General features: G+C 40.6%; 1 protein-coding gene across 1 annotated transcript in view; it reads right to left on the bottom strand.

Annotated features, from left to right (window-relative positions):
* Nucleotides 1-11,456: 11,456 nt before the first annotated feature.
* MIPOL1 (mirror-image polydactyly 1) overlaps nucleotides 11,457-12,026 on the bottom strand; it is a gene marked incomplete at both ends in the record, with an annotated part of 172,101 nt that continues 171,531 nt past the window's right edge. Inside the window, one exon of the mRNA XM_079537464.1 lies at nucleotides 11,457-11,523. Coding sequence (XP_079393590.1) covers nucleotides 11,457-11,523 — 67 coding nt within the window. The remainder of the gene's footprint in view (nucleotides 11,524-12,026) is intronic.

The raw sequence follows: 12,026 nt of genomic DNA, 5'->3' as shown, positions 1-12,026 counted from the left end.
GAAAAAATGCTGATGTACAGGAATAGGAGAGGGGATTATGAAAATAATACATGGAGCTCAAGTCATTTTTCCTAAAATGTCACAGTTCTTACTTTCCAGCGCTTGAAAATCTGAAGGCAAATTAAAATCTCATCTGTACATGTATGTAACAGAAATAAATTGAATATGAAATGTGCTATTAAATCTATAACACTAGGTGCTGCATTGAAGGGAAAAAGGTAGCGAGGCTTCTAGCTGTCCCTCTGAAACAGTTTTTGTTGTGGGAAAAAAAAAAAAAAAGTTGGATCAGCTTCTTCACAAAGAAAACCCCACGGCATTTGTTTTGCAACCTGTCCATCACTGGTGTTCTGCTTTGAAGCAGTGTTCAGGACACTGTGAGGAAGTGCAGGAGATTCTGTGCCTGGCTAAAATCTGTAGTCAAAATGCAGTTTCTCATGTGATAAGAGCTCCCCAAAGTTCAGGGACAAAGGTGGCACACATTTAATGTTGTCTTTTCTTTGGTATAGACAAGGGCTCTTGAGAAATCAAAGGGGAAATCTGTGGGCTCGATCCCTGAGGCAGTAAGGGTTTGCTGAAGGGGAGTTCCTGGCTCTAAGAGGAGCCCCAGGACCTCTACTTGCACTGCTCTGTCAGCCAGCCTTGTTCCTACAGCTGCTTTATCTTCTAATATGAGGCCTCTAGATATGCTGCATGCCAGCACAAACTGCCATGTCTTGCCTCTGAAATATTTGCCACATGCATAGTATATACTGCAGAAACACAAATTCATTTCAATTTTCGTTTGTTTGATCAATATCAAATATCACTGAAATGAGTGCTCTTAATATTCACTGTCAGCACCTTGTTACTGTAAGAAGGCTGCAGCACAGACTGAAGGAGTGAAACTTCGCTTCATCCTTTGCATCTTTAGAGCCCACAGTGGCTGTGCCAACTATATTTCAACCAGAGTTAATGTTCCTAGGAATATGTTGGTTATGCCACTCCATACCAGTTGACTTACATGACCTTTCTTTCAATTGCTGCAGAACACACATCCCTGATAGCATCTCTCAATTAAACAGTGGTCATCTATGATTCCTCAGTACCATAACAATGACAGAGTGCAGCTGCTGCTGCTGGGCCTGGGCACTTGACCACTCCTGGGGGCTGGCTGCCCCTCCTGTTATGAAGGGCAGGTCTTGCTGTAAGCTAAAGCAAAACTCAAACAGACTCAAGGTATGGCCTCAGATATTCTGCGTGGTGCCTGCCTGGGTTGGTGGATTCCCCATGCTGCCATTCAGCTCTGCAGTCCTGTTCTTGTGATATTCCTTCTCACAGCCCTGAGTCCTTCTGACTTCCTCCTAAACATCCTCAGTGCTGTGTTTCTCCCCTGCTAAGGTCAGCACCATGTTACTATATCATCATGTCACCTGTAAGTGGCTGTCACCCCCACTGCCAGCCCTGCCTGCCCCAGAGCCAATTACCGCCTTTTTGTGCCAAGGCCCCCCTAAAAGCCTTCAGATCCTGCCTAGCAGATCCGCCCCAGCACTGACACCAACACCAGCACCACTGCTTCTCATGCACATTCCACCAGCCTCTGCCCAGCCATCCTTCTTGCCATCCTTTGACTTAGCTCAAATTACAGTGCAATTAAAATCACCATGGAACACAACTAAACCAACAAGATTAACTGCATGATCACTTCAGGTTTCTTTTTCTTTTCTTTTTTTTTTTTTTTTTTTCTCCTGTTTGGCAGCCTTATCAGACATCTTCCTGGCTTCACCTCTTGTGACTTTCAAACAGCTGTGACAGGGACTTTATTCTTTCCATACTGGGACTATTCGTGGCCCAGAAATAAAAATACAGGACATGGGGATTGGAAACAATGGCAACAAGCTTGATAATATGAGCTCCTACTTCTATTTCATCATATTTCCCTCAGCTTACCTTTTCACTACTGTCTTGCACCTCCATCCTCATGCAATCTCTCCCCTCTCTCTTTCACTGATCCATGTTCCTACAGTCTGTGCACTTATTTTCCTCTTCACCTCCCTCCAACCTCACATCTATTACAGCAGTTTAGTTTGACTACAGAGACATTCCAGCCTGAATTGAAGGCAGGTTCCCTTATCACCAAGGTCATCAAGAACACACGACACCCAAGCAGGACAGAGGCTGCACAGCTGGTTGGCTGTGACAGGTGATCCACCAGGCCATGAGTGACACTGAGCCCCAATGGTGAGCATAGTGCTGGGGATAGGTAGAACATATGGTGAGAGAATGGGAATGGGCTCTGTACAGCCCAGGTCTGAGACAGGGAAGGAGTGCTGTGTTCTGTTCAAGTATCCTCACATCCAAGAGTTAGAACTCAGGAATGCTGTAATGTTTGAGCTGTATCTGGTAGGTGGTATCAGAAATTCTCTTTAGTCAGTTTGTCTAAGGGAAGATTAGGCCATTCAGGGTCTCCAGTTATCAAAACAGGGGAGGATTTGAGAGATTAATTTCCTCTTTAACACCACAGGCAAAAGCAGGATATTGAGACCTTCTGATTTGAAGGTGACAGAAGACAGACCAGAAAGCAAGTCCAATAACAGCAGTGGGTTCTCTGTGCAGCCCCTTAGAGGGCTCCAAAACCTCATGGCTGTGGTTCCATGTGAAGACCTGGGCCAGCTATAGGGTGGCCTCTTTCTGACATGCTGAGGGGTGCTGGGTTAACTTCTGCCCCGTAGGCAGCCTGTGTACCTGGAAAGCAACAGGAAATCAAGGAAATTGGGGGTTGACCTGTTGAACCATTCTATCAGGGACTGTTTCCCACCTTTATGAAGAGTAGTAGCAATATTTTTCCTTGAGGACAACTATGCTACATGGACATGCTATAATCCCCAAAAACCAACATGGCAGCTAGCTGGACACGTGTTATGTATGAATTACTTGGGTAGAAGAGAAACTGAACAGGAACCAAAGACGTAATTTACAGGTTTGACAAGTGGGGGTGGGGTGAAGTAGGGAACAGGACATGTTAGTGACAGGTGGTGGTGTAACTCCAGTACATCCTGGGTCAGGAGGTCAGTGTGCGGTGCAGCCTGCCAGGCACTGGCTCAACTCACTGCTGGTGAGAAGTTACAGTAACTGCTCCCAGCAGGTACCTGCAGCAGGTGGCTTTAAGGAGAGAAAATGAAAACAGTGCTGAAAAAAAGAAATTGGACATTTAATGAGATAGTAGGCAGCAGGTCACCCGATAACAAATGGTTGGTGATACAGGAAATCAGTCTGTGCAAGGGTGAAGTTTTGCACGAAACACCTCGTAATGTGCAGTGTTTGTTGCCTGCAGATCAAATCTCAATGTATGGAAAATTACAAGAATAGCACCTCTACTGAAAATCAGAGTAGGCAGCCACCACAGGCAGCAGTGGCTTTGCTATATAGGAATGCTGAGAACAGTCCTGTGGGAACTCACAAAAACACATGTGATGAAACCATATTTTCTTTAGGCAGAGGCAGTTCAGATTTATAAGTCTTACTCTAGTGGCTGTTAGAGCTCTTGGGAAATAAAGTTATCACGAGCAGACTAGCAAAATGCAGAGGAAGTGGGGCATTTAGCTGCTTGAAAAGTAATTGAGGTGAGTTTCTCCATTATGTGATCAAAGCAGGGCAAAACTGTGAAGCTTTCTGGCCTCTCTTCCAGTGCATGCTACTGCAACACTGCTGTACTCAGATATTTGATGCTGTATGTCTGCAGATAAGAGCTGTCCCTCACACTCTGCACACATCTCCCTGCATCCTGGTACGTCTTTGCTCAACACAGAGCACAATGCAAGTTTGCACATCTCTGACCCTCTCCTGCACTTCAACCTACCAGTTCAAAATTACCACACATGGGAGCAGCAAGTTCCATAAGCAATGCTTCTGGGTCAGAATGGAGAACTACTCTATGGGACAGATGAAGCTGTGGCTCTGAAAGGCAGAGTGGCGACTGTTAGAAACGTGACAAAGAGCTGTGGGTGATGGCATTTCACACACCCAAGCCACAGTAAAACTGACATATGGACACACAATACCTGCAGTAGAGGTGTTAAAATCTACTTAGAACATCCTCCATTCATTGTGACCAACTCTGATCATCCCCTGTGTGAAGAAACCCATCACTGGGAGAAAGTGCTATTGTTTTTCACTTTCCTTTATATGTGTGCTAAGATTTCTTAATGAAAACCTTAAGAAGGTTCAATATTTACCATTTTGGTGATATTAAATTTATGCTTCTTTATAACAAAAAAGCTTTAGCGATAGGACAGGTGTGATTTCTATTGCTCAACCTGAGAGAAGCAGGGGGGACACTGCCAACTGTACATATTGGCTACACAGTGACCAAACCAGCTAAATGTTAATTAGGAATGTTGTTTTATTCAAAATTTAGAACTGAGATATCTTGTCATATCAAACAAGAATTCAGTGAACAAACTGAACACAACCAAATTTCAGCATTTTTCTTATCCTCACACTCTCACATCAACTTTAGCTTCAGTGAGACACCCACACTCAAAGACTTCAGAATCCGTGTTGTGCTATGACTTCCATGACATTTTCAACACCTCTGTGTGTCTGCAAAGTGAAGTACTTCTGTTGCTTATTGTAATAAATTTTCCTCCTTTTTTTCCATCTGAAGCAGACTATGCTTCCACACTCATGCAATTTTTTTTACTCTTTTCTGCTGTTCTGTTCAAAATGTAATTTCTAACTTGCACTTTGCTATTATGCAGCTTCAGCGCTGACCAGTCCTGGCGTCCTGATGTATGCCTTCCATGTCCTTGTAGTAAGTAGAATCCAAGTAAATCACAGCTTTTACTTGGATTCTACTTACTTGGATTTACCTACATCTTTCTCAGTATGCTGACTGGATCACACATTGAGAACTCATAACTCCAGGTATGAAAATCATGATATGCTGTTTTGGAGCCCTACAGCTCCATATCCTATGACATTGATACAGAGCTCTATATTTTTGACCTGTGTGCAAAGCTGTAATCTCTCCTCACCAGAGAGAATACAGTTAAGTGGTAGAACTGGTCTGCCAGTCTGGAGGTCATAGCTTCAAGTGTTTCATTTGATGCACCTCCATTTCAAAGCATGCTGATATAACAAATGCCATAGCAGATCACACTGCAAATTTTATCTCATGCGTCTTCTTTTGCTTAAGTGTACCACTAATGTTTGGAAACCATGTGTTGACGAAGAAACCTACCATTTCTTATTCTATTTCTACTCTAGTATACTTCCACATAGGCTGCATCTGAGCTGTGTATGTTCTCTCAATAATCCAAACATCCAAATGAAGATATTAGTTAACTTTTTGAAAAGCTAACTGTCACATAGAAGTGTATGAAATCTTGCTTGATTTCAACTTAGACTCATTTCTCATTTTTGAAAACTGTTTACTTATCTGAAAAGAAAGAATTTGTGAAATAGTGGCACTACTTCAGTGAAAGTCAAAAATTGTGAGCAAAGGTCTTGAGGTTACAGACAATAAATTAGAATAGCACTAAACTAGATTTTCATTTTTCCATCTTAAATTTTTGTATTTTCCTTTTCTGTTATGAATTTGGCTTTGGTAGTAGTTCTAGTAATATACTTTATCAGAAACAAAACGAAACAAAAAACCTCAAACCCATAGCTTCCACCTTTTGAATTCTTCAGGAAATCATGTCATTGTTCAGTCATATGTGAAATACAGTATTCATATTCATGTATGTCCAGTAATCATCTTAAATTCATGTAATGTATTCTGCAAGGTTTATCAGGTGTGACGAATTCTGCCAGGTACGTTGCTATTTCACTATATGACAATGGATCTGCCACAGCACGTTCAGAAGCCATTCAAATGCTTAGGAACTCCTGTGAATGTGGCACTGTTTGGACCTTTGGCCCCAGGTAACCATGGAGGAAACACGCCAAACTCCTCCTGATGACAGCTTCACAGAAAGGCGTGTGACCCTTTCCAGTTGGCTGTTGACTGGGCAACGCACCAAAGCACGTGCATAAGTGGTATGCTCAAGTGTTTGTTGAACTGGGAATCTGTCAGGATTTATACAAAATATACTGTTTTCAATTTATACGTTCTCACTTTTTTAAAATTCAGTACAACTTTCAGGTTAAATCCTATGGGAAAATCAAAGGTAGAAGTTGATTTTAAAATAAAAATTTAGGCTAAACATTGCAGCCCCTCCCCCAGCCAAGGGAGGGAAAGACCAAAAAGAAAAACAACTCCAGGCAAAAGTTTTTCTTTTTCCCTGAGCTGTTCTATTTTATCAGTTCAGTACTCATTCAGCCTGCTCTCTTTATTGTCTGGCCCTGCACCCCTAACATTAGGGTTACTACTTATTTATCTTAGCATTCAGAATGACTAAGTTGAAGCTCTGCAGGATTTGGCCAGAATTCTTGTATTTGACTAATTTTACAAACAAGCCTTGGCCACTCACATGAAGATCTAAATTCTGAAAGCATTCTGTAGTTGCATTTCTGAAGTTTAGTTGAATAGAGTTACCAGGTAAATGTTACCTTAAAAATTGATTAAGGTAAAGGCAATATTTTACAAATTAAAAAAACCAACCAACCAAACACCTCCCCCCAAAAATGAACTTCTTTTGCAAAGACTATTTTAATAAAAGGATTACAAAATACAAAAGAGAGAGAGAGACAGGTAATCTGAGATGTAATTTTGGAATGCAAACTTTTCGTTGAAATGTGCAAGCTCAAACTTAACAAATGTTTAAAATATTTGAGTTTTTCAAATGGTGCCAAAATAAACCATGTCTTTTCTAAAGACTACATATTTAGCTAGGCACCAGCAATGTAAATCTTTCAACCATTTCAAGCATTTGTTTAAAAGCCTCCCAGAACACGTGTGCTCCCAACAAAACTGAAGAATGAAATGTTTAGACCAGTGAAGCTCAACAGCTGACTTATAATCAACCTAATATGAGAACACCACTTTGTTTTTTGGACTCGTGAATGCATTTTATTTACCAATGCATGAGAAAAACAAACAAGGGAAGTCCAGCTCTGTAGATCTGATGTGAAATGGTACAATAATAATAGTCAGCATAACACTGCGATCATAGTGAGATCAATATGAGAGAAACTGTCAGTGAGAGACTTAATGTGTCTTGCAGCTTATTCCTGCATGTGACAAAAATCTTGTGGCACACAAATTAAAAAGAAGAAGAAAAAAATGCTAGCAGCCTTCATCAGGAAGTGTTCTAAATGAAGAAAATAATAGCACAGAAGAATCTTGACATTTAGATAGCAAGTTCATTTGTGTACATGGATTAAGGATGTTATAATTCTTGATCATTTGATAAGAAAATTTATAAAGCCATTTAATTTGAAAATTAAGGTGAATATCTGTAAAGTGTCCTGTGATTTGGAATAAATAGATAAACAAGTATGCCAGTGACAACATAATGACTTTACTAAACTATTTAAATATGATGGCTTATTCATAAGAGCTGTTTTCATGTTCCCCTATATTAATGGTTAACTAGTGAATCTTGCTTTATTGTGAATATATTTAAAGCAGAATCAAACTGACTTCATCTCTGGGATTTTGCAAACATGACTGATCTGGCTCTGAACTTTGCAAGTATCAGTAGTTTTTCTGGCACTCGTGCAGAAAACCACACTACTGATTTTGGGTTATGGGCTGAATGAAAACAGTACTAAATGACTAAAGGTTCACAGTTCTTTTCTGTTAAAGTTGATTTGTCATAATATTGTTAATTAGTGTGGGCTTAGGGAAGGCTTACTATGAATATAATTACAGTGCCGAAAAGCACTAATAACGCTTTTATCCCAAGCCAACATGATGCTATTTACATATTTTACCCTGGCATATTGCAGAAATGGCTCCCAATGCAAGCATGCTGCAGGATCATCAAGAGAAATACAGGAAATCTCACAGGGGTTGAGTATTCCTGAATATCTCAGTACTCTTCAAAACAACAGGGACACTAATTTGACCAGTAATTACAACTGTCACCATGAGTATTGCCCATGGTGAGCCATCTTTCATCACCGGGAGGAAAACAAACTGCTATTTCTGTTACTTAATCTGATGCAAGCTCATCTTTGTCCACAAGTTAGGACAGAAGTGACTTCTCCATATCTGCTATATAGAGCAGGCTTTCTCTGCCTTCAGAACATTTCACAGACATCAATCACTTCTCACTGAATAAACTGCACAACAAAAGCCAATTAATCTGTGTTATCATTATTGCCTATTTCTACATGTCAGATCAGAGTTCCTGCCCTCATTACACTCAAAGACAAAACTCAGACTGAGTTCACTGAGGCCAGAAATCCACCTGAAGGCACGAAGGGCTGGGCCTCTATTTCTGGAACTGCCCAACCTTTGTCATTCACTACAGCGGGTGAAGAAGTGAAAGTGTTTTGCCATTAACCCACAGAGGTGCCTGAGATCCCCCCCAGGGTGCCCGTGGGCCTCTTGAGGGTCTTCATGCCTTTTACAACAGTCACTGCAGGATTTGTTGAGGACCACACACCATGCTATGAGCAAGGAGGAGACAGAGCCCAACTGCTTCAGAATCTTCACCTCCCAGCACAGCCAATTTCCCAAGGCCTTTTCCAAAAGAAAACAAACTTCTCTATCTGAATTTTAAAAATTGATGCCTAATTTAATTATGATTCAAAGTAACATGTGCAGGGTGATATAAAAAAAAAGCTAACTTAAAAGCTCACTACATCTCATGGTCACTTGGTACAAGATGTAAGACAGAATCAGGAAATATTTTTTTATCTTAGGTATAACATGTCAAAAAGAAAATAATGTAGCAAATTTACCATATAAATGTACATAATCAAGTAACACCCACAATAAGAAGTATGCTGATGCTACGTTCCTAAACAAACCTAGCTGACGCAAGGGGAGGGAGGGCCAACAGCTATGCTATACAGAGCCTGCACTCACACAGTAATTGGCTCAGAGGAGGAAGGATTTGGGGCAAGGTGAGAAATTCTGATACACATGGGGAGGAGGAACCTAGCACATTCATGCATAGAAAACAAGCCGTGATTAAGTAAACTTGCATTTCCCAAGCAACAAACAAGCTCCCTCAACACAGTTGCCAAAGGAGTAAGATGGAAAATCTTCACACGGAAAAATATGTAGTTAAAAGTTAGCTTGAAACAACAGTTAACAATAAATGTATCATTTTCACAGTGAATATAAACTAACTTACTGTCCTATAGGAATCTTTGTCAGACACCATGCTGTTCAACTTATTTCAAGGCCATAAGAAATTGCCTTGAAAAAGGGGATAATCTGGAGATAAATTATATTTCCTAAAGAAATATCATTGCTAAGGATGAGCTGTGGAATAGGAACAAGTGGTAATCAGTCAGGGAATGCATAGTAATACAGCAGCTGAACGTTCAGAAAATGGTTTTGAACTGTTCTGATCTTGTACACCCCATGATGAATCCTGAACTGGATATTATAACTGAAGAATAAGATCTAAAGTTATTATTATTATACAAGTACTAACTTAAAGGACATAAGCTTTCCTAAAGAAATTCTAATGCTTAAACAATTACAAATAGCTTGGAGAATAAAACAGAAAACATAATTATGACATCTGTTAAAGTCACAGCTTGAATACCATGCACAAATCCTGCTCTATCTTGGTAAAAACACCGAAGAACTAGAAAAGAAATAGATCAGCATGACAAGGCAAGTTGAAAACATGAGACAGCTCCTCTATGAGAGACTCGGGCTTCTGTCTGGAAGATGGGTGAGTGAATGATGAAAAATACGTAAAATCATAAGGGATGAAAAAATGGTACAAACAGGAATGGCTGTTCGATGTTTTTGTAGTAGAAAAATTAGGTTATACCATTTCTTCAAGCAGAACTGGTTCAACAGTGCTGACAGCTCAGGTGATCTTTTCTTTCAATTAGTGATCCAAGGTTCAATGAAGACAATGGAAAAAAGAGCATTGAGTTGTCTGAATGCAGAATGGGAGCACTGTAGAGAGTTGGAAGGGGCTGGGTGCTGGGTTGATGGGCTTCTGGACTGGAAGCATGAAACTTTCATCCCACTGAATACATGTGGAGAGACTTCAGTCTCACTGGCTATCTCAGGATTGAACAAAGGTCAAAAAGGAGCTCATCAGGAGTTTCTGAAGTGATCCTGGATAAATTTGGCTTGAAGGAATGCTACTCATTTCCCTGCAAGGGGCCAGATTTGTTGGGCAGCTGCCTTGAGCTGACTCTTTAGTTCGCATTTGCTTGTGTGATAAAAATATGCAGAGTACATGGAGATATTTGGTTCCCAAACATACATCTAGGGCCAACTCTCCTATATCTTTGGGTAATGTCTACAATGACTGTGTACCTGCAATTTTCCTCCCCACTCCTCTGTTTCTTTCCTCTTTGTATGATTTTGTCCTTCAGCCTTCAAGTTCTCTCCCAGGGCACTTTGGGAGTCAGCAAAGCAGAGGGCTGGCATTCTGGCCCCAAATCCAACCCGGATGGTACTCCTGCACTGCAGAGCAATCAGAGGTCAAAATAAAGCTGGGAAAACATTCTTGCAGGAAATGTCTGAGCCACTCACCTTACAACAAATAGATGCGTTTTGACTGTAAGGTGATTTCTGAACATCTGAAGGATTTACCCTATAGGGAAGGACAGAGGAGTAACCGAAAACAAACCAGGAAACCTTCCCCACTGTCTGAGATACCCCACAATGTCTCAAGGCTTTCACACAGCGATTTATGATTATTTATGCAGTTGTTCCTCCAGTGAAACCTAGCTATACACTTCTTTAGAAGGTATGCTGAAAATACCATGTACTCCAGCAGTTATTCAAGTGTTGTATAAAGCTATAAGTGCATCCTTCCTTTAGATGTAGCTATGGTTATTAGCTGCAATGGGCTGTAAGTAAAGAGGAAAAAAATCTCCAACACAGTGGACAGAACTATTTCTTGAACGTAAACTTACTTTATCAATTACTGTATTTAATATGCAAATACCAGACTGCTTGCAGTTTCATAAATAACACAAGGGATTCAAATTTTGAAGCTGTTTTCCAGGATTTTGCACCTGAAGCTGGAGGTATTTGAACACACGGTCAAGCTGTGCCTTGCTTGCAGCAGACTGTAGTCTAGTTACACTGATGGAACAGACTGTTAAAATAAGCATCTACATCATTTTTCATAGTACACAGAGCCACAATGCATCTGCTTAAAAACAAATATATGTTTGCAGAGAAACATTTCAACAAATCACAGAACTCAGCAGCAAAGTAGTTAAACATTTATGATTTGATTTTATCTCAGCTTGGAATGTCGCTGGAGTGTCCCACTTCTAACAACTGTTTGCTAAGTTAAGGCTTTAGTGTTTACACAGTGCTGAATGAAGCAGCCTGGTCACCAGATGTGAATGCTTCCTTAGACTGAAGCTTTCAATCAGATCACGGTCCTAATGGTCCCTGCTCCAACCTTCTTCCTCAGGACGTCCACCAGCCTTTCCAACCTGAGAGGGGGCAGGGAAGAGGGAGAGGAGAAAAAAAAGGAAGCTAATGTTAGGAATGTTCTGGCTGAAAGAGACAGTGTTTGCACTGAACCAAGCTGTCCTGGTGGTGGTCACGCTCAGAAACAAAGCACTACTGTAAAGGAGAGACATTAAGGGAAAACACAGACAACTTACAGAAAACTTTTTAACCTAAAACCCAACCCATCTGCAGGGATACATAGCAACTTGCTTTTCTTTTATAGTATATGGAGTATGTGAATCCCCATAAGGAACAAACACAAAACGCTGTACAGCAATTGTGGCACACATACTCTTTGGTGTTAGCACAATGTTCAGCTCTTGCACTTTTAAAAATTTGGCCAGTTCATACCTCTTCTTAAACTTAACACTTAGCTGTTGTTTCCCTTTAAAAAACACCCTGCTGTTACCCAGCAGTGCAAGATATTTTTATCGTTCAATTTATAAATTTATGCCCAAATCCCATGTGTTTTATGTCAGAAGCT

Source organism: Tetrao urogallus, assembly GCF_951394365.1.
Source record: "Tetrao urogallus genome assembly, chromosome: 6".
NCBI lineage: Eukaryota > Metazoa > Chordata > Aves > Galliformes > Phasianidae > Tetrao > Tetrao urogallus.
Note: the sequence above shows the minus strand (reverse complement) of the source record. Positions and strands in the feature narration are given on the sequence as shown.